Raw genomic sequence first — 22,987 nt, 5'->3', positions numbered from 1 at the left:
TGCACAAGAAATACTGCAGCAAAGGAATGAGGCACGGCTCCATAAAGGTCCCTTTATATTGTATCAAGAGGTGGATACATGTAGGTTGGCAGCACACCAGAGCAAGTGATTTTTCTTACTGCACATCCCTGCTTTTGATAGAACCATTCTCACTTACAGAATGGAAAAAAAATGACTGAGCCAGGATGTTTGACTCCCACATGACTCCTTCCCCCACCCCATTCCCTCTTTTAACCCTTCAGTATTGGCAGTGGCAGCTCAGCTTATGCACTGGAGAATGCAGAAAGGGTGTAAAATAAGAACTTTTTCAGAGACTTACTGCAACCCCCATCCCCGCTCATGCCTGGGGCTCTTCTCTCCACCCTGTTTGCCCCTTTGCCAGGGTCTCCCATGCCAGGAACTGTGCGTGCCTCTATTCCCTACTTCCCCCATTCTCCCCTGCCAGCAGGGGTTGTCCCGTCTCATGTTACATGCACTGTATACACCCCCTTCCCTGGGTTCCCTATGCCCTGCTGAGGTTGTATGCACCCCCCAATTCCCCAACATGCCAAGGGCTCTGTGTGCACACATTCCATTCCTCCCCCCACTTATTCTCCATTCTTTCCTTTCTGTTTCAGGATGTCAACATTTTAAACTGTTTTGGCAGGATAGACAGTACTGAGGGTGCTGTTATGGGGTAATGTCGTCATGGTTCTCTTAACTGGTTCTGTGAGCTATAGCTAATTACAGAGAAGCGTTGAGCTGATAGCTGTTAACCAGATGCCACGAGACTCTGTCCCCCTCCCCTTTTTCACCAAAATCAGTAGGGATCTATCCCCCAGCCTCAACAATTACCTAAAATTTTGCAGCTGATCGGATATGATGTTCAACCTTTTTTTCTCATGAAAGAGAGAAATGCCATTAAATTGAGTGACAAGGGATATGAGGGTATATCTTTTATTAGACCAACTTCTGTTGGTGAAAGAAATGAGCTTCCAAGTTCCTCTTTCACCAACAGAAGTTGGTCTAATAAAAGATATGCCCTCATCCCCCTTGTCTCTAATATCCTGGGACCAACATTCCTGCAACAACACTGCAAACATTGTGTATAAGGCTTCAGAAGCTCAGCCATGGAGCCTTTCAAGTGCTGTTTTGTTTGGTGTTTTAATTCTTGCCCTCTGGCATGGGTTCACTAACAACTCATCTAGGCTGCAGCATGTCTGACTCTCTCATTGTCCCCATCCCAAAAGTGAGGTTAATGACACTGAGCAGAAGCCTCAAAGCTGCTGGCTCCCCCTGCCACACCTTAGTAGAAGCAGGCACACTAGCTCATTGTACAAAGGCACAGGGAAACATCCCAGAGCCAATCGCCCTGTGAATAGCCAGGCTGAAAGCTTAGGAAAGAGTTAAAAAACCCTACATCTCCCAAATGCTGATCTAAAAGCTAGACTGCAGTATAACTAGCCTTATACAACTTGTTCTAACATTACAGCTGGAGAGGAAATGGAAACATTCCAGTCTGGTTTGCAGGTTCACTGGAGACCTTGTTTATGAATAACAAAGGGGGAAACAAGCACATTCAGAAGATCTGGTTTACGCTGGCTACAGGGTAAGTCACAAGACTTTAGGAAAGGGAGGAGGTAATGAGTTTGAAAATATACTGGTTCATTTTTATATTTGTATATTATAGTGCACTAAGACCTGCTGCTTCTCCATCTCAAGCAACCATACCCTCTTCCTAGATGCTTCACATTCCTGCAGTTCACCCCAACCCCAAAATATACTGGGATCTGGCTTGACCTCCAGCTGCTGGTTCCTTACACAAGTTCTAGATATCAGCTTCTTTACCCCTACACTGGCTCAGTTCTTTAAAGAGGGGCTGGGATGTTGATGCTGGCTATGAAAGGTATGGGAGGAGACAGATTAGACTCAGGCTGTCTCCTCCTCCATCTTTATCGCTTCCTACAGGAAACCATAATTTAGCCACTGTATGAACCAAAAGGATTGTCAAGGAAGGCAATAGGCTTAGCTCCATTTCTCCCTCCTATGCATTAGAGCAGGATACAGCTGCCATCGCTCTGCTCAATGTTTTTGTAAAATGTAGGCTACAGCAGGACGGACGTCTGAGAGAACAGTGCCTCTTGAGTGATTATATAATCTCAGCCTCAGGCTTAAGGAAGAAAATATGTCCATGTGAACTGTCAACTCCCCAGATGGAAGAATCTGGGTGGACCACACAACACTTCTAGTTTGACTAAGCCATTTTCCACCAGTCTTAGACTGTTCTGCCATGCTGATGGCATCTAGTAATATTTTGCTTAGACCCATATATTAAAACAAAGCCTGTCAGGGACGGTATACTGCTACCAGAAACCTCTCCAGCTTCTGCCAGGCTCAGTTAACACATGGCATAAGCCAAATGGTAACATTGTAACATGAGGCCCTTACTGATACAATCAAGATCTATTTTCCCAAGGAGGAATGGTTAATAAAAGGCTTGGGTGTCTCAGTGTTAGTATTTCTCTCATGTATCTGTTGGCTTAGACTTCTTAGTGTCTTATCTCACTGAAAATCATTTTTAATTGAAATGTGGCATCCTTTCTGCTCTCTGATTCAGATTTTTTTAAAAAACCTTCCCCACTGTAAAATGCAGAGGCTTTTATGGAATGGTCTGGATATAAAGAAAATAAAATGAATGATTAAAAGCCCCATTTTTACCCAACTCATCAAATTATCTCTCATCAGTAGGCTGACTAGATACCTTGGTCCTCTGGGATTGGTCTTGGTCTTGGCTTGGACGTATGAGAGAACAGATAGTGCCAAACCAACAGGTTTGGGTGCTTTATCTCTTCCGCAGCAGAAGGAAAGGCTGGCATGTCACCCCTTCCTACTTTCATCTCCCTTGTCAAAGAGATCAGAGTTTGTAGCAGATGGAACAGGAGTTCCCCATCTCTCATGCTGTGATGAATGAAGCGGGGGGGGGGGGAAGTAAGCTCCCTTTTATGGACACCCAACCAGCCAGCTAGCTATAAAATCCCTCTGAGTAGCTGTTCTCTACTTGCTTTACCTGTAAAGAGTTAAAAAGTCCATAGGTAAAAAGAAAGGAGTGGCCACCTGACCAAAAGAGCCAATGGGATGGCTAGAACTTTTAAAAATTCAAACAAGACTCCCCTTTGTTGTCTGTGGTTGTTCTCCGGAGAGAGGAGACATACAGTTGCAATGCTATAAACTGCTTTAAGCCAGGTATGAGCAATCATCAGATCATACCTATAATTACTTATTTGAAACCACCCAAATATGTAAGTAGATCAGAAAATGTCTACAAAGATGTGATTAGGGTTATTTCCTTTTTTTTGTAAAGCTTGGGGATCTTCTCTATGCTAACTGCAAATGCATTTGTTTGCTAGTAACTTTTAAGCTGAACTCTCAAGAAAGCTATTTTGGGTGCTTAATTTTTGGAAGTGCTCCTTTAAAATCTAGCACAAGCTTAAGTTCCAGATGTATTTTTTTCTTTTTTGTTTTTAATAAAATTTACCTTTTTTAAGAACAGAATTGGATCTTTGGTGTCCTAAGAGGTTTGTGCATATGCTGTTTAATTAGCTGGTGGCAACAGCTAATTTCCTTTTTTTTTTTTCCTCAGCTCTTCCCCAGAGGGGGAGTGAAAGGGCTTGAGAGTACCTCACAGGCAGGAATTCCCAAGTGCTCCTTCCTGGATCAAGGGTTTTTTTTAATTTGGGTGGTGACAGCGTTTACCAAGCCAAGGTCAGAGAAAAGCTGTAACCTTGGGGGTGTAATACAAGCCTGGAGTGGCAAGTATTAATTTTTAAAATCCTTGCGGGCCCCCACCTTCTGCACTTGAAGTGCAAGAATGAGGATTCAGCCTTGACATATGCCATGGTACATGCAGCTCAGAAGTGACTACCCAAGCCCACTGGGGTCTAATTTATATTTCATAAAGAATGACATAAACAAGCAGCCATAACAAGTTCCCTTTTCTATCCCCCTCCCTCAGAGCTCAGGCTCAGATTTTTAAAGGTGTTGAGGTGTTGCTGTGCTCAGCCTAAATCCCATGCTCCCTTGGAAAATGGGATTTAGTCGCCTAAGTCAGTGAGTCATTGCAATGACTCAAATCTCTCTAAACAGCTGGGCCTTAGAGACAAGGTGCTGCCTTCAAGTGACAGCCAGAATTTGGCCCACATTCTAAAGTAACATCTCCCACTCTGTGTCTGAAGGCTCCATCAATGCTGGGCTCACACAGCTGCCATTTTATGTAAACTGCAGGTAATCCTTGGTATTCTTGACCCAGGCTCCTAGGGCCTGGCTACGCAGCACTTTCCAAGCTTCTTGATAGTTTGCTGCAGCTTCCTTGTACTCCCAGTAGGTCTCCAACTTCTTCTCCCTGATAGGAAATGCACAACAATGGAGAGATTTCAGTTTTCTTATTAACAGGAGGTTACCTTTCCTTTTCGAACAAATACCCAACCCTGTGAGAGGCCAGTCTGCATTGCACTGACTTCTCTTCCTGCCACACTTGGCAAACAGGCAGGCATATAAATACTAATCTGCAAGAGTTTTGTGGGAATAAATGGAAAGAGATGAAAAGGCCTACTGCCATCCTACCTCAGACCCCTGGACCTAGCAGACAGACTAGGCCTCTATTGGCTAATTATATCCTTCTCCCTAAGGATACTATTGGTGGTGGTACCACTGTGACGGCTGCATTTCAGAGGGCAGGAAGGGGATCCTTGGATATAATCTGTAATTCTGTAAAGCACTCATCTTGGGAAAAAGCATTTTGTAAATTACAAAACAAGGTAATTTTCCCTCTGTTGATACTCACACCTTCTTGCCAACTGTTGGGAATGGGCCACATCCACTCTGATTGAACTGACCTCGTTAGCACTGACCCCCCATTTGGTAAGGCAACTCCCATCTTTTCATGTGCTGTAATATATATACGTGCCTACTGTATTTTTCACTCCATGCATCTGATGAACTGGGTTTTAGCCAACAAAAGCTTATGCCCAAATGTTTTAATCTCTAAGGTGCCACAAGGACTCCTCATTGTTTATGTAAATCAGTGTTATATGAGAAACGCTCACATGATCAGCAGGCAAGAAAAGAGATGATCTATTCTCCTACAGCCCCAGGCAAACCTCTGAAAAAATCTGACACATTGGCACGTGCATGTATTCAACACCTACTCTTCTCCACAACACAAAAGCCACACCTTTGATCCATAATTCAGTTTCAAACTTTACTTTCAAGTCTTCATCCATACTTGAGATCACAAATCTAGTTGGTCACTGTACCACAAGGACATTCTGCTTAAAAAATTAGAACTATACTAAATAAATGCAATGTACATAAGTGGATTCAAAACTGGCTGACAGACCTTCAAAACGTAATTGTTAATAGGGAATTGCCCTCAAATTGGGGTGCATCCAATAGACTACCCCAGGGATCTGGTTCTGGGCCTGTGTATCTAATATCTTTATCAATGCTCTGGAAGAAAATATAAAATCATTGCTAGTACAGGTGATAGACTGCTGAAGCAATAAATAATGATGAAGACAGAATAGTCATACAGAATGATCTCATCTGCTTGGTAAAACGGACCCATTCAAACAAAATGCAAGGTCATGAATCTAGGGACAAAAAATGCAGGCCATACCTACAGAATGGGGGAACAATACTCTGGAAAGAAGTGACAGTGTGAGAGTGCAGGGGTACTACGCTTGTAAACTTCAGCTAAGCTTCTCCCTCCTCTTGCATTTGTGCTTGTGTTTAACTGAAAGTTTACATGCAAGCCAAAGGACTAAGCCCGCCAGCCATGATGAAAGATACCTATGCTGCCATATCCCCAAGGCCTCATGCCCTGCAATTTAAAGGAATTAGTAATCAGAGTCCCTGGAGCAAACAAGCTCTCCACAAGAGATGTGTTGCAATTAAATACAGTGTGCATACAGATCCCCCAGGCAAGAGGCGGAGAGGGGAAGAGAAAGGAGAGTACAGCTGAAGAGATACGTGAACCAGGATGGCATGGAGTCCCAAAGACCAAGAAGTAGATGCTGGTAGGGAGGACGGACTGATCAATCATCATAAGTAGTAGAAAGACCTGGGAACAGACAAGGGACCCATGGACTTGGCCCAGAGGAGGCAGTTGGTGACTTTGGAAAAAGATGTGTCAATGGAGTAAAGGGGGCAGATTGCAAGGGATCAAGAAGAGAATCAGAGAAATGAAGGCAGGAACTTAGGAGGCAAAGTGAGGAGGAGGAAGAGAAGATGGACTGATGGCTGTAAGAAAGTGGAGTCTAGGGAGCGTGAGGTAGGGGATAACAGAATGCACTTGAACGCAGAAGAAAAGGAGTTGGTGAGGCAGACAGATGGAATCGGTGAGAAAGGCAGTAAACAAATGAGAGTGAGGAGGGACGGTTTGACAGCTTGGAAATCAATAGAAAAAGTCCACTCTGAGTCAGAGCCCAGAGCAAAGGAAGAGACTATGTTGTGAAGGATGGCGTGAAGGGGAAGTGGAGGGGGAATAGTGGTTTGAAGTTACCTGCTATAGTGTTTTGGTCGGTAGCAGGAAAGCAGCAGGGCAGGCTGAGTGGAGAGCTAGGTCCCCCTGCTGTACACACTAAGCTTGCATAGCCTGTATCAGAGACACTCGTATCTGTGTGTCTGTTGAACTGTGCCACAAGGAGAAGTCCAGAAACAGAAAATGACAAAGGACAAAAATGCCACAGGAAATTACAAAACCACAGGAATCCTGAAAAGGTTTGAGGTGAAAGAGTGTTATGTAAGCACCACATAGCCAGCCTTCCAATCACACAGCAGCATGCCCTCAATGCACCACACGAACCCAGCTCCTACCATCCCAGTTATGAAGTCATGTTGGACAAACAACTGAAGTAGAGCTCCCCACGCAATGCTGTGGCTAAAAGGGCAAATCCTTGGATGTTTAAAACGTACATATCCAGCAGAAGTCGGGAGATGGTACTGCCTCTCTCTACTCAAATAATTTTTCCACTTTTCATGTCCACATTTCAAAAAGATGTTGAAAAACTAGAGAGGGCTCAGAGGAGGAACAAAAATGATTCAAGGTCTAAAAAAAAATCCCAGGAAGAGATTTAAAGATTTCGATCTGCTCAGCTCATCAAATAGAAGGTTATGGGTCAACTTGATCACAGTCTGGAATATCTACATGGGGAGAAGATTTCTCAGGAATCTTTAAGCCTTCTGACAAAAGCATAAATGAAATCCAATAGGGGGAAGCTGAAAAATCCTAACTGGAAAAAAGACTTTTTTTTTTCCAAACAGTTGGGATATTTAACCTTTGGAACAGATTAATAATGGATGTGGTAGATTCATCATCACTTGGAATCTTGAAATCATGATGAGAGGCCTCTTTCTAACATATATGATCTAGAGTTCAACCAGAAGTTATAGGTTTGATGCAGCAGTGGTGGACAGAGTTCTACGGCCTGTGGTATTATATGCAGGGCAGACTAGATGATCAGAATGGTCCCTTCTGGCCTAAAAACTTATGCATTGCTTTCTTTAGTAACATAATGAAATTCCCACTAGGGAAGAGCTTCTGCTTTTAGTAAAAGTCTCTATACACAAAGCAGATATGCAAGCTGTTCATACCGGCCACACACTCCATGGGCCTTCGCTGTGACCTGAAGGGAGAGCTTTTAACCCTTGACTTCTCTCTGCTGGCACTAGTGCTTTTACTGGCAATTAGTAACAGCTACAACAGTGGTTTTTGTGATGTGGACACCTGTGCACTAGGAAATGCACTGAGACCCACCTAATCATTTCACAGATTCCAAACAGTAGCTAATTATCACTACTGGTTTCTGTCTGTGCCAACACTGGCTGGATTTTAACCCGCCTGTTTCTCATCCTTGCTCACCTGAACTAGCAAGTCCCCCAAAAACTTTTTCATATCATGGCCTCACTTGAATACAAGAAGTACCATTACTGCTAACTCCAACTGGGTAGCAGATGTAAGAAAGCACATACTGCATTTGCCAATATCCAAATGTTGTAGCCTTAAAAAGTCAAATTTTAATGCTGATCCCAGCAGAAATAAAATTTCATTATATTGGCAACCTCTGGTTTCATCAAAGCCACTCTTGGGATCTGTTGAGATTCTCCTTATAACCAATCAGAAAGAGTAATTCCTCACCTGAGAGATTCTGGCAGATTCTCTTGTGAAATATTAGCCATCAGCCTTTGGAATACATGGAAAAGTTCCACCTTACAGATCCGGGACCTAATAGGAAGAGGAAACTGAATTCAAATCATCAGCTGTAGGATAAATAAAACCACGGGTTTGCTGTGGACACCTGTGTCATTAGGCCTACAGCAATGATTGATAATTTGCTCCTTCCCTCAATTATAAACGCTTTGCCTAGGTCAATCTTACAAATGACTAGCCACCTCCCAGAGTCTTGTACATCTAGAATTGCTCTCAGGGAGAAGAAGAGGATGCCACAAGAAAGGAACTTTTAAACAAATGTGCTTTTGTTTGTTTGTAAAACCTTTAAGAGTTTTGCAGATGAGGTTGATATGTTGGAGAAAATGGTTCCCTGCTTCCATTCTACGCCTTGTGGAGGTGACAGTAACTAACTTCACTTACTGGAAAAGTCTGGTTAGTTATAAACACTACCTGGTATGAATTTTTTTAGGGCGTTTACAAAGTTATTCCATGTTCAAACACAAAATGGTGGTAATTTTATAAATATTTAGACAGAGGCCATAAAGATAAAATACAACTACAATTAACAGTTCTGTAGGTTTCTGAGATAATTTAGAACTGGTTTTCTAATTATAGTTTTAAATTTTCAAATAATGAGTTTGCTAGAGAAGTGAAAGGAGTGAAATAATGAGAAAGGAAGGGTCATGGAAAGCCAAAAGGGAGAGGTAAGCATTCATACAATCACCTTAGAACAGCCGTAGGCTAGTGTACCCTGACAAAGACAGCAGTGGGATACTATAGAAAAGCGAATCAGAATTTTGTATCAGGAGCATTTTCTGGCCTCTCTCTTTCTGTCTGCGTTCAGCAGTGGCATGGGAATCTGGAATGGTATGCTTACTTTTACAATTCACGATAGCACAGCCTAGACAAAGACCCTTTGTTAATTTCTTGAACGACGTAAAGGGATCCGTAATGATTTAACTTCTGCTGCTCCATCCGAGCTCCCCACTCTCCTTTCCCTTAACTTGAAGTGATAAAGAGCTACATTGTCCAAGAAGCAAGCTGTAAAGCTATCCTAGCCAGTACTATGTCAGACTGCAGAGGGGACATTTCAATATCCCCACAGCATCCTGTGCACGAGACTGTGCCCCTGCCAGCCCACATCCATCTCAGACACGAGGGGCTCAGCACCAAACATCGAACAAGAGAACAACCCACAAGACTTTGACAGATCTGCCAACAATGACATTATTTATCATGAATAAAAACCCTCAATAAGACAGATGGGGGCAAAGGGGAAGGGGATAAAAATCCTGCCCTGCTTCACAGGGTGCCAGGCAGACCCACTCGTTACTGGCTGCGAGGCACTCGGACAGTATAGTAATGTGACATCAAAAGGCCCATCAGTAAATAAGGAAAGTGAGTGCCATTTGAAAATGATGATTTATAAGGAAGGCCTAGAAGGTGGAGTTTGTTAAATAGGTTTTTTCCTGACAATTATTCAACCTTAGAAATAGCAGGAATATCAAGTCTTCTCTTCCCTGTTTTTGCCAGAAGACTTTTTGGAGAACCCAAGAAAGTAGAATGGGGAATACCTTCAGCCTTAAATGAATGCTTAGAATATTGACTTTAACAAAAATATTTTATTCTGTTTAGTGGTTTGGTTAATTTTTATTAACAAAAGCCAAAAAAAAAAAAAAAGACTGTATAAAACTGCTTCCTCCTTCAGTTAATCAGGTTTCACTTCCTTGGTATCTGCTATGTCATAATCCTAAATGCCATAAAGAGCCAATTATATAATTTTAGTAGTAATAGTCATCCATAAAGTCTTCCAGGAAAAACAGTAGACAAGACATGAATTTTTAATGTAACAAACTAAGCCTTTACGTTAGAAAATAAACGTTTGCACTTTAGTCACAAAGAAAGAAAAGGGTATACACCCCTTCGCAGGTCAATCAACACTGGATTTCTTTTTCAAATGTGTTATATGAGTGCAAATGAAGAGAGTCCTACGTAGCCACAGAATAGATATAGTATGGAGCACAGTCTTGTAAGCTTCCCTCACACCATCCATCAGCTCACCCGTTCAGGATGAGAGGTTAATTCAACCTCCATAGTCCATGCAGTTCCTGGCCTCTCTGGTCTGACTTTATTGCAATTATATAGAGTGCACTTATCCACAGTTCTAGGAGCAGGTATTATTATTTAACATGTTTATTATGGCAGTGCCTAACGGCCTGCCAAGAACAGGACCAGGCGCTGTACAAATACAGAGCAGCAGACAGTCCCTGTCCTGAAGAACTTACAGTGTAACTAGACCAGACAGACACAGGGTGGGGGAAGGAATAGAACACACCAGCAGAGTGAGCAATGTGATGACAGCAAACAGCATGCTAGTTCCACTTTTGGGGAGGAATAGGGAGGAAGGCAGATAGGGGGGCTACTTAAGAGGAGTTAAGCTAAAGGCAGGGGCGGCTCTAGGAATTCCGCCGCCCCAAGCAGGGCGGCACGCCACGGGGGGGCGCTCTGGCGGTCGCCGGTCCCACGGCTCCGGTGAACCTCCCGCAGGCATGCCTGCAGATGCTCCACCGGAGCCACGGGACAAGCGGACCCTCTGCAGGCATGCCTGCGGGAGGTCCACCAGAGCCGCCTCCCGCGGCACGCCGCCCCAAGCACGCGCTTGGCGCGCTGGGGTCTGGAGCCGGCCCTGGCTAAAGGGAAAGAAAAGGGAAGGGGAATGAGCGGGACAGGGCAGGGGAGAAGAGGGTCAAAGAGGCAGATGTAGAGTGAGATGAGGTGAGGAGACTGAGGGAGGGATGGAACAAGCAGCCAATCAGCACAGAGCAGGAAGAGTCCAATGAAAATTGCAGAAAGATCTAAGGATCCATAGGTCCAAAAGGTTCCTGGTTCTGCTCCCATGGGCTAGTGTCTCTGGCTGGTTCCTCTCACTGTACATACAAACAATTTGTACAAAATGTACAAACAATTTACAAAAATACTTTAAAAATCAAATAGGATCATCTATATTAATTTTCTCCCAAATACCACACTTAAGTTATAAAGCTCTTGGTCCTCCTGTTCCTAGAGAGGAGCTGGAAACATTGTACAGTGGGCTTTTAATAACGGTAAACAGCAGTTCTAAGTCAAGGAGATTTTTCTCCTACTCTCCTTCCGTAAGACTAAATCTAGGATTCTCCTCCCCATCACCTCACTCACTACTGCTCAGTTCCCAGCGCATGGGAAAACAGACAGGCCATACAGGGCACCAGTTAATGGACTGGTGATGTGAACACCTGACTACAGTACCAGAACATGGCCAAGACTGCCAACTATTTTCCCATTTATCTGCCTGGTGGGTTTTGCCTACATGCTCAGGGTCTAACTGATCACCATACTTGGGATCAGGAAGGAATTTTCCTCCAGGTCAGATTGGCTGAGACCCTGGGGGCTTTTTGGCTTCCTCTGCAGCCTGGGTCACAGGTCATGTGCAGGTTTAAACTAGTGTAAATGGTGAATTCTCTATAACTTGAAGACTTTAAACCATGATTTGAGGACTGCAGTAACTCGGTTAGAGGTCTATTTCAGGCATGGGTGAGGTTCTGTGGCCTGCACTGTACAGGAGGTCAGACTAGATGATCACAATGGTCCCTTCTAACCTTAAAGTCTATGAGTCTACTTTCAAACAGGCTACTGAACAAGCTGCAACTTTTGGTCATCACTCACCTGAACTGGAATTGAACCAGCAACCCACAGGCAAAAGTCTCTATATCCCATCATCAGTTCTGAGCTATCACATCCCAATTTATCAGCATCTTCAATGTGTCGATCCCCAGACACATTCATATTACAGAAACCAGCAGTCTCATCCAAAGTAGTGCAATTTTTCAAAAGTTTTTCAAAGAGACATTATTAAGGGCACAAGAGCAAACTATCACACTGCATAGGAAAGACAGGAAGTCTGGCAAGAGACCTACCTGGCTTAACCAGGAGATCTTCAATGATCTAAAACTCAAAAAGAGTCCTACAAAAAGTGGAAACTCGGTCAAATTACAAAGGATGAATATAAACAACACAAGTATGTAGGAACAAAATTTAAAAAGCCAAGGCACAAAACGAGATCAAACTAGCTAGGGACATAAAAGGAAAGAAGAAAACATTCTACAAATACATTAGAATCAAGAAGACGACCAAGGACAGAGTAGGCCTGATAGTCAATGAGGGGGGAAAGACAATAACAGAAAATATGGAAATGGCAGAGGTGCTTAATGACTTGTTTCGGTTTTCACCAAGAAGGGTGGTGGTGATTGGGCATCTAACATAGTGAATGCCAGTGAAAATGAGGTAGGATCAGAGTCTAAAATAGGGAAAGAACAAGTAAAAAATTACTTGGACAAGTTAGATGTCTTCACATCACCAAGGCCTAATGAAATGCATCCTAGAATTCTCAAGGAGCTGACTGAGGAGATATCTGAGCCACTAGCAATTATCTTTCAAAAGTCATGGAAGATGGGAGACATTCCAGAAGACTGGAAAAGGGCAAATATAGTGCCTATCTATAAAAAGGGAAATAAGGCCAACCCAGGGAATTACAGACCAGTCAGTTTAACTTCTGTATCCGTGTCAAACCAACCTGATAGCTTTCTTTGACAGGGTAACAAGCCTTGTAGATAGGGGTGAAGTGGTAGATGTGGTATATCTTGACTTTAGTAAGGCTTTTGATACTGGCTCACATGACCTTCTCATAAACAAACAAGGGAAATACAACCTAGATTCAGCTACTATAAGGTGGGTGCATAACTGGTTGGAAAATCATTCCCAGAGAGTAATCACCAGTGGTTCACAGACATGCTGGAAGGGCATATTGAGTAGGGTCCCGCAGGGATCGGTTCTGGGTCCAATTCTGTTCAATATCTTCATCAATGATTTAGATAATGGCATAGATAGTACACTTATAAAGTTTGCAGATGATACCAAACTGGGAGGGGTTGCAAGTGCTTTGGAGGATAGGATTAAAATTCAAAATGATCTGGACAAACTGGAGAAATGGTCTGAAGTAAATAGCATAAATTTAATAAGCACAAATGCAAAGTATTCCACTTAGAAAGGAACAATTAGTTGCACACATACAAAATGGGAAATGACTGCCTAGGTAGGAGTACTGCAGAAAGAGATCTGGGGGTCATAGTGGATCACAAGCTAAATATGAATCAACAGTGTAACGCTATTGCAAAATAACCAAACATAATTCTGGGATGTGTTAGCAGGAGTACTCTAAGCAAGACAAGAGAAGTAATTCTTTCACTCTACTCCACACTGATTAGGCCTCAACTGGAGTATTGTGTCCAGTTCTCAGTGCCACATTTCAGGAAAGATGTGGACAAATTGGAGAAAGTCCAGAGAAAAGCAACAAGAATGATTAAAGGTCTAGAAAACATGACCTATGAGGGAAGATTGAAAAAAACTGGGTTTGTTTAGTCTGAAGAAGAGAAGACTGAGAGGGGACACGATAACAGTTTTCAAGTACATAAAAGGTTGTTACAAAGAGAGGGAGAAAAATTCTTGTTCTTAACCTCTGAGGATAGGACAAGAAGCAATGGGTGTAAATTGCAGCAAGGGCAGTTTAGGTTGGACATTAGGAAAAACTTCCTAACTGTGAGAGTGGTTATGCACTGAAATAAATTGCCCAGGGAGGCTGTGGGATCTCCATCATTGGGGATTTTTAAGAGCAGGTTGGACAAACACCTGTCAGAGATGGTCTAGATAATACTTAGTCTTGCCTTGAGTGCAGGGGGCTGGACGAGATGACTTCTCGAGGTCCCTTCCAGTCCAGTGATTCTATGATAATACCATAGGAAATTTTTCATTCCAAACTGGTCAGGACAGGACAAAAGAGCAATCTCGTCTAAAAAGTACAGCCTTGAGGACAGAGGTCAGCTTCCATTTTTGACATGTTAATGACCACAGAAGAGCAAATGTCATGGGAAAAAGTAAGACAGAAGTGATAGAAATAAACCACAAGTGTTCCAGCTTCCAATAAAGTGATTACACTTCACACAAAGCAGGCAGAAATAAGATTTGCAGCCTGTAAGGGAAAACACACATCTCAAACAAGTGCAACCAAAGAAATCAATTACTCCAACAATAAAGGAAACACTGGAACAATCCTCACCAAAAAGGGGATGGCCACATGTGACAATTCTATCAAATAACAGGCTCATCTCCTACCCAATAACCAGGATGGAGGCCACTGCCTTCTGCTAGGCAGAGAATGACAATTTAGTCTACATCATCAACAAAAGATTCTGGTTTCATTTAAAAATATCCCCCCTTGCTTTAATTATTAGAAAACTTCTATTAGGCAAAGGTAACAAGAAACATCCCAGTGAAGGGGCTAAGCCTATAAACACACAGATTCAACCTGTCCCGCCCCATCTCTCTATTCTGTGCATTAGGAGCATAGTCTGGGATGGAACAAACGTGGGGATTTCTTCCCCATTGCCTTACCCCCAATGATACCCACAGTCCCTACACACCACACTTGGAACATACATTGATAAGGATGGATAAGGAGAGGGATAGCTCAGTGGTTTGAGCATTGGCCTGCTAAACCCAGGGTTGTGAGTTCGATCCTTGAGGGGGCCACTTAGGGATGTAGGGCAAAAATCAGTCCTGCTAGTGAAGGCAGGGGGCTGGACTCGATGACCTTTTGAGGTCCCTTCCAGTTCTAGGAGATAGGTATATCTCCAATAATTTTAATTTTTTTTTAAATTTTAAGGACACACTCCCAGAGGGACATCACAAGCCCTTACTACCACCACACCTGGTCTGGCGACTTCCGATTCCTTTCTTTGTTGTTCCCTGCTTGAAGCCATTTGAGGTGACATCTAGAGGTTGCTCAGGGACAGCACTCCAGCTGATAGCTGGGGGAAAAAAAAATCACGAACAAGGAGATTCTCAACAGAAAATCACAACTCTCAATACTGCAAATCAGAAGGGTTTGTAATGACAATATACCATTACCCAGACTAATTCAGGTAAACTTAAATGAATATGCTACTAGCATTGTAATCTTTCCAGTCCCATCAGGGATGTGTCTGGAGTTTCATACAGAAACATTCTGATTAAACATTCCTTCCCTTCCCAGTAACCCACTAGACTCCTGAGACAGACAAAAAATTGGAGATGGCAAAAACCAATCAAGTCATCTAGGGGCAGATTTTCAAAGGTATATAAGAAAAGACGGTTACTCACTGTTGTAACTGTTGTTCTTCGAGATGTGTTGCTCCTATCCATTCCAGTTAGGTGTGTGCGCGCCGCATGCACGTTCGTCGGAAGATTTTTACCCTAGCAACACTCGGTGGGTCGGCTGGGCGCCCCCTGGAGTGGCGCCGCTATGGCGCAGGATATATACCCCTGCCGACCCATCCGCCCCTCAGTTCCTTCTTGCCGGCTACTCCGACAGTGGGGAAGGAGGGCGGGTCTGGAATGGATAGGAGTAACACATCTCGAAGAACAACAGTTACAATGGTGAGTAACCGTCTTTTCTTCTTCGAGTGATTGCTCCTATGCATTCCAGTTAGGTGATTCCCAAGCCTTACGTAGGCGGTGGGGTCGGAGTTAGATGTTGCAGAATGCAAACTGCTGAGCCAAAGGCTGCATCAGCTCTGGACTCTTGGACCAATGAGGCAAAGGTGTGGACCGAGGACCAGGTAGTTGCACGATACAACCCCTGAAAGGGTATGTGAGCCAGGAAGGCAGCAGAGAAGCCTGAGCCCTGGTGGAATGTGCAGTAAGGTGGTTCTATGGAACATGGGCCAAAACACAGGAGGTGGGGATGCACAACGACATTGAAGATGAAATCCTCTAGGAGGAGACAGGTATGCCCTTCGTCCGGTATGCCGGTACGACGAAGGTTTGGGGGCGTTACGAAAGGGCTTTGTCCGCTCGATATAGATTGCGGACGCCCTATGGACGTCTAGGGAGGGCAATTGTTGCTCTTCTTGCGATGAGTGTGGCTTCAGAAAGAAGACCGGAAGGAAGATATCCTGGTTGATATGAGAGGCCGACACCACCTTAGGGGGGAAGGTCTGACGTGGTAACAACTGCCCTTGTCCTTGAGGAACACAGTATACCGTGGGTCCATTCTGAGAGCCTGAAGCTCGGAGACTCGTCTGGCCGATAGAAAGGCTACAAGGAAAACTGTCTTCCAGGACAGGTGTCAGTGAGCATGTTGTCAGTGGCTCGAATGGGGCAATCATAAAACTGGTTAGAACCAGGTTGAAGACCCAGGTTTTGGTGGGGGCCAACTGGGGGGGTATAACGCTCCAAATCCTTGAGGAACCTATAAATCACAAGGTGTAAGAATACGGAGTGGCCACTCTCCACTGGGTGGAAGGGAGAGATGGCTGCCAAGTGTACCCTTAAGGAGGACCGCGCCAGGTGCTGCTGTTTGAGAGACCAGAGGTAGACCAAGACGGAATGGATCGGGACCTCGGCGGGAGAAACATTGTGCGTTACATAGCAGCAGGAGAAACGCTTCCACTCTGCCAGATACGTTAACCGAGTGGAAGATTTCCTACCACCCAGGAGAATCCTGTAGAACCGAGGCAGAACAATGTAACTCGGATCGGTTCCGCCACGCAGCAGCCATGCTGTGAGGTGCAGGAATTACAAGTCTGGGTGGTGAAGCTTACCGTGATCCCGCACTATGGGGTCTGGGCAAAGAGGCAGGGAAATAGGGTTGGCTACCGACAGAGGTAGCAACCTGGTGTACCAGTGCTGCCTGGGCCACGCTGGAGCAATCATGATCAGGTGCGCTCTGTCCCTGCGGAGTTTCAGCAGGACCCGTGAACCAGCCGGAACGGTGGAAAAACGTACAGCTGATGACTCATCCACGGCATCAGAAAACACCTCCAAGATCGAGCCCGGGGAGAGGCCTTGGAATGAAGAGAACTTCTCTCTCTTTTCATTCTCGTGAGAGGGGTCCCTAAGAGGGACGAGGATGGGTAGGCTTTTGTCCCATTGTGGTTAGAAGGACCGCAATTTTGGCTCCTTTGGGGTCCTGATTGACGCCTACGACCGCGTAAGCGACGTCTGCTGGCAAAGTCCTGTCTTTGTCTAGTCACAGGGTAAGAGCGGTGAGGCTGGGGACAGAAAGGTCGGCGCTGAAGCACCGGCGTGTGCATGCCAAGAGAGAGCGCAAAGTGACCCTGCTGCCCTTTAGGCTTTGCAGCCTAGGGCCAGTTTTTTTTTTTAAGAGAACAGGCCTTTGCCATTGAAGGGCAAGTCCTGTATAGTGTGCAGCAGCTGCGAGGGAAGGCTCGATAACTGGAGTCATGAAATGCGCCTCGTGGCAACACCCGAGGCCAGAGTCGTGGCAGCGGAGTCAGCTGCATCCAACGAGGCCTGGAGGGAAGCCCTCGCCAGCTTCTTCCTTTGTTCCAGGGCATCGAACTCTTGACGGGAGTTCTGAAGAAACGACTATGTAAATTTGCCCACCGCCACCCATAGTAGCGGCTAAGCAGGGCTTGCTAGTTTGCTACACAAAGTTGCAGGGCTCCCGCCGAGTACATCTTATGGCCCAGTAAGACCATTCGCCTATCCTCCTTGGATTTAGGGGCTGGTGCCTGTTGGCCATGGCGTTCCGTCCCATTGAGGGACTGGACGACAAGGGAGCGGGGGGGGGGGGGAGGAATGTACATCTAGGTACTCGTACCCCCTGGAGGATACCATGTACTTGCATTTCGATCAGAGAAGGGCCCGAGGAGTATGTTCCTGCCCCTGCCTCATCTGGGGAGGAGGAAGAAGAAAGGCCAGGTACAAGCGGGTCCTGTGTGGGCTCGCGCTCCTGGACGACCTCCTGATCCGGTGGGATCTGGGAGCCCGGTGGCTGAACCGGGGCTTGCTCTGTACCGGTCGGAGGGGAACGGCTAATTATCGCCTCTGGCACCCAGAGCTCCGACGGAACGGAGCGAGATGGGACCACCGGTACGCCTCTGGCGTGGTAGTACGCCCAAGGTGACTAGAATGACCACTGATAGGTCTCCTGGAAGACTCTGGAAGGCACATCGGAAAACCGAGTACTGCGCATATGAAGTGTCCGCACGGGGCAACACTGATGCGTGGCTGGATGGCCCTGGAGGAGCTGAAAAGCCCTTGGTAGAGTCTCCCTCTCTAACTGACGTCGCTCGATGCGGCACCGGGGATCGGTACCAGGAGACATGCCGGTACCGAGAACGGGACCTGCCACCGGAGCTGTGCCGGGCAGTCGACCGAGAGCACGAGGCTCGATGATCAGGAGTGGCTACGGGAGTCCCGGTGCCTGGGGCGGTGCCGGGAGCTGGATCGGTGCTGAGTGTACCGGGCCGGCGAACGGGACGCTGACCGGTGCCGCGAGTACTACTGGTACCAAAATGGAGAACGGTGCTGAGACTGCGAGCGGCGTCAGGACCTCGATCGGTGAAGGGACCGAGAACGTCTGCGGGACTGCGATCGTGAACGGTGCCACTCTGCGGTGCCGACGCCGGGTGGCGTGAGCAAGACAGGCTCGCCGATAGACAATATAACCCGCAACGGCGGTGCCGGGGGTTAAAACTGTGCAGGCTCTGCCCTTGCCATCAACTCCCTCATTGTGGAAATGTTTCCGGCGTGGAGGGAATAGTGAGCTCGACCACAGCTCGCACCGGGGAGCGTTCAGGTGCTGGACTCGACGGCTCTTGCGTGGCCGGAGTCTACGGTGCTGATACTGTCGGTGCCGCAGCAGGTACCGGTGCCGGGCAGTGCGACGTAGTAGAGCGCTTGGGCTGCGGAGCAGGCATCTCGGACGCAGCTTAATAGCGAGCTCAACCACGGTCCGTACCGGGGAGCTTTCCAGCACCAGACTCGATGGCTCTTGCCTGGCCGGAGTTAACGGTGCGGATATTGTCGGTGCCGCGGCAGACATCGGTGCCGGGGCAGACATCGGTGCCGGGCGATCCGACTGAGCATAGCGCTCAGCTGCGGAGCAGGCGGCTCGGACGCAGCAAGGATATTGTGCCTCTTCATCCTCCAGTAGAGGGATCCATGCCGAGTGGAAGCCAGCGACAGCCGGTGCCGAGAGGCCTTGGCGGTACTGGCGATCCGGTGCCGAGGGAGCGCTCCTTGGAGACTAACCAGCGCTCGGCGCCGAGAGCGGAGGAGCAAGAGCTGCCTCCCTCAGGAGCTGTTTGAGACGAAAGTCCCGCTCCCCTTTGTTCTCGGATTAAAGGCCTCACAAATGCGGCACTTATCTGTGAGGTGAGATCCCTCGAGGCACTTAGGAGAGGATCTCTTGTCGGCATCGGCTTGTGGCCAGCCGAGCATTATAAAACCCTGTGGACCGGGCATCGGACCCGGCACCGGGTGAGGGGATGGGGATAAACCCCGAACCCCTGTGAAATAAATACTCTATACTATACTACAAACAAATAAAGTTAACTACAACTATAAACATCTGAACTATATACTTAACGAGAGAAACTGCGAGTAGCTAGGGAAGTGGAGGTCAGCTAAGCCGCGCTCCACTGTTCCAACGACCGACACGGGCGGTAAGAAGGAACTGAGGGGCGGATGGGTCGGCAGGGGTATATATCCTGCGCCATAGCGGCGCCACTCCAGGGGGCGCCCAGCCGACCCACCGAGTGTTGCTTGGGTAAAAATCTTCCGACGAACGTGCATGCGGCGCGCACACACCTAACTGGAATGCATAGGAGCAATCACTCGAAGAAGAACCTAAAGATGCTGATAGGCACCTAGTGGGATTTTCAGAAGCATCTATTTACATCTTTAGACACCTAAATACCTTTGACATCTGGCCTTTAGTCTCTCTTCTCCACAAGGCAGGAGAGTTCCCTTCAATACATTGTCATGTTTTGGCCAAACACATTTTAAGTGACCCAGACAACAAGGCTTCCCCTTGCTTTGCTTGAGATATTAGATTGCGGAATATTCCATCTCATGGCAAAAGTTTTGCATACTAGTCAGCCTATATTCTTGCTGCTGCCTCCCCCCACCTCCACCCCACCCTAAACAATTCCTCAACCTTTTTCACACATATACCTTCCAAATATTGGTAGACATATCCTTTAAAGTTATATCAGAAATTAGCGAACAAATAAAGGCTCAGTAGAAGAGCAGGGAAGAGCTGATATTTATCTATCCCTCTCCCCTGTCTGTTTCTACTCATCTTAGATTGTAAGGTCTCTGGTGCCAGGACTATATATTCTTATACGGGTTGAAAGTGCCTAGCACTGTGTGAGTGCTATTGTAATATAATACATAAATAATAATAAAAAACACTAACAATAATGTACCCAATGTAACATGGCACAGGTGCAGTTGTATCAAGCAGCATATGGAGAACCCACTGCTGTTCAGCTCCATGATGCAATGCCTCTGTGGGAGCAGCTCAAAATTGCAATGGTTTTGTATTGTAGCTGCACTATTGCTTATACGGTTCCTCTTGTACCTGTGTTTCAGATTATCTTTTCCCAGATGAATCAGCTGCATTTTTCCAAGAGAAATCTCATTTTGTTATTTCCTGAAAATGTTTCTAATCTCTATTTTAGTTATTTTGAGTCCTTATCACCACAGTAGCTAAATATATGCCTCACTGGCATTTGCAATACCCTCCAATTTAGTGAATGTTATTAATATACTGTTTCTTTCCCATTCTACCCTACCAATGAAGTTGCTAAATCAGACCAGTCCTAACACAGAAATCTTTGGCAACCAAATGGCCAGAGGTGGTTCGTACAGTGCTGGCATGTCTTCAGCCCATGAAGGAGCTATTGCCACACCCAGAGTCTCTTTTCAGGTCAGTTTTATTTTCTAAACACAAGTAAAACACAAAACAGTTCCTCAGCCCATAATAGACTACAGCTCCCAGGGGATTTTCCCTTTGCTTATCTCAGTCCTTCCTGCTTCAGGCCCTCCTGCAGGATTCTTCCTTGCTCTTTTAACTGACCACCACCTTCCAGGGCTTGCCCCTCTCCCCTAACTCCGAAAAGGTTCCTACTGCCTCCCCTCCCAGCAGACTCTCTGCTGTGCTCCCACTTCCTTACTGACAATCTCTCTCTTTATAGCCCCAGATGCTGCCCTGCCCTCTTAACTAGCCAAACTGGGAGCACCTGGACCCATCCAACCTGTGACATGGCTATTATTTTGTTTACAATCCTTCCACCAATTTTCTTCACGTGTCAGTATTCCCAGGCACATCTCCATTAAACATTCCAAGTCAATTTTCAGCTAAGCCAGAGAAGTACATGGTAGCAGATGGTACATGTGGTATACAGATGGAGAGAAACTACGTATTACACATGTGGTGGTGATATCCATGTAATATTTTGCAAAGGCAGGAGAATAAACTGTGAAACCATGCAATGACCTGCTTAACTCACTCACTGCCACTGATAAATAAGGCAGACATCCCAGACTCATGCCAATAAAACTTTTACATAATACTATTTTGTTCGTTCTCTCTCTCTCTCTCTCTGTATATATGAATTGCTAGCTGGTATGGATCTGATCCAGTATGGCAACTCCTGCATTCCTACACCAACGAGAATGCATAACTAACTGAAACAAGGACATAGTCTTATTGATGTAAATTCCTCTGTGTAGTGTCTTCAGCACACTTCAGGAGCTGTATGAATAATTTAATATTAATCATAATTACTAATGATGATGAAGTCTTGGCATAAAAGCGATCTCTTGCTACATAAAACCCTAAAGAGATAATGCTTCCGGAAAAATGTATCAAAGTCATGCCATTTACTCTTTGGCCTTTGTAGGTATTTAAGGAATTGGTTCAAGTCACTCACCTGCACCACAAGGAACAAGCTTTGCTTTGCCATTAGCGTGAGCTGTCTGAATTGCATGGCGGCTATGTTTAAACTGAAGATTTGACTGCAACATTTTCACCTCTTGAACATGGAAACCATCAGGTAAAAATGAGATGTGCTGACACCTACAGTAGATATGGAGAAATGCAAGTCATTTGAAAGTCTGATACTTCAGCAGACTCCCAGGTATAACTCTGCAACCTGCACTTAATGAAACTGAAATGCTATGAAGTCAGAACAGATGCAAGGAAATACTTTACCAAGCAACTTTTGTTTTATCTGTGGAGCTCTGTGCCTCATGACATTGCTGAACCAAATAGCTTAGTAAAGCCTTATCTATACTAGAAAATGTCACCAATTTCATTTTAAAAGAGATCTAATTAAATTGGTGCAAACTCCTAATGTACACAACTTAAGGTAAATCAAATAAGCAAGAGTTTAAAAGTTTAAATATGCACAATTTGCATCAGCTATCCTTGGAAACTAGACATCCACCACTTGCACTGACAGACTATTCCACAATCTAAGACAAACAATTTCCTAATTAGGAGCTGTATCACATATTCTCAGAATAAAACCAGGAGTAATATAATTAAATTAAGGACAAATCATATTCCTTATTTTAACATCTCTTATTTTGTAAGGTACAGAGCGAGTGAGGAAAGGTCTCCACCAGAATCCATGCCTCATGCATTTTGTAAATAAAATTATTTTCCTGGACTGTCTGGCAAACACAGATTGGAACACAGTACCAGAAGAAACAATCTTAGATACATAGTATGTGTAAGTAAAAACTGTAGTATATTATATTATTCCTGAGGGAATTCTATGCCAAAAAAAAAAATTCTGTGCACAGTATTTTAAAATTCTGCAAATTTTATTTGTCAATAAATAAATGTAGAGGCTCCCCATGATATGTGATCATCTAAGACTGTATCAGAAT

General features: G+C 45.3%; 1 protein-coding gene across 10 annotated transcripts in view; it reads right to left on the bottom strand.

Moving 5' to 3' along the window:
• Positions 1-3,771: 3,771 nt before the first annotated feature.
• ADAT1 (adenosine deaminase tRNA specific 1) overlaps positions 3,772-22,987 on the bottom strand; it is a 49,041-nt gene continuing 29,825 nt past the window's right edge. For 9 of the 10 annotated variants that reach the window (XM_039503671.1, XM_039503677.1, XM_039503673.1 and 6 more), the window contains 4 exons: positions 22,024-22,169; positions 15,006-15,105; positions 8,174-8,260; positions 3,772-4,378 (listed from right to left, as the gene is read on the bottom strand). In XM_039503671.1, the coding sequence (XP_039359605.1) occupies positions 4,246-4,378; positions 8,174-8,260; positions 15,006-15,105; positions 22,024-22,169 (466 nt within the window). In that variant the 3' untranslated portion in view covers positions 3,772-4,245. The remainder of the gene's footprint in view (positions 4,379-8,173; positions 8,261-15,005; positions 15,106-22,023; positions 22,170-22,987) is intronic. The other variant, XM_039503675.1, reaches the window with a different exon arrangement.

Source organism: Mauremys reevesii, linkage group 16 (genome assembly GCF_016161935.1).
Source record: "Mauremys reevesii isolate NIE-2019 linkage group 16, ASM1616193v1, whole genome shotgun sequence".
Classification (NCBI taxonomy): domain Eukaryota; kingdom Metazoa; phylum Chordata; order Testudines; family Geoemydidae; genus Mauremys; species Mauremys reevesii.
Note: the sequence above shows the minus strand (reverse complement) of the source record. Positions and strands in the feature narration are given on the sequence as shown.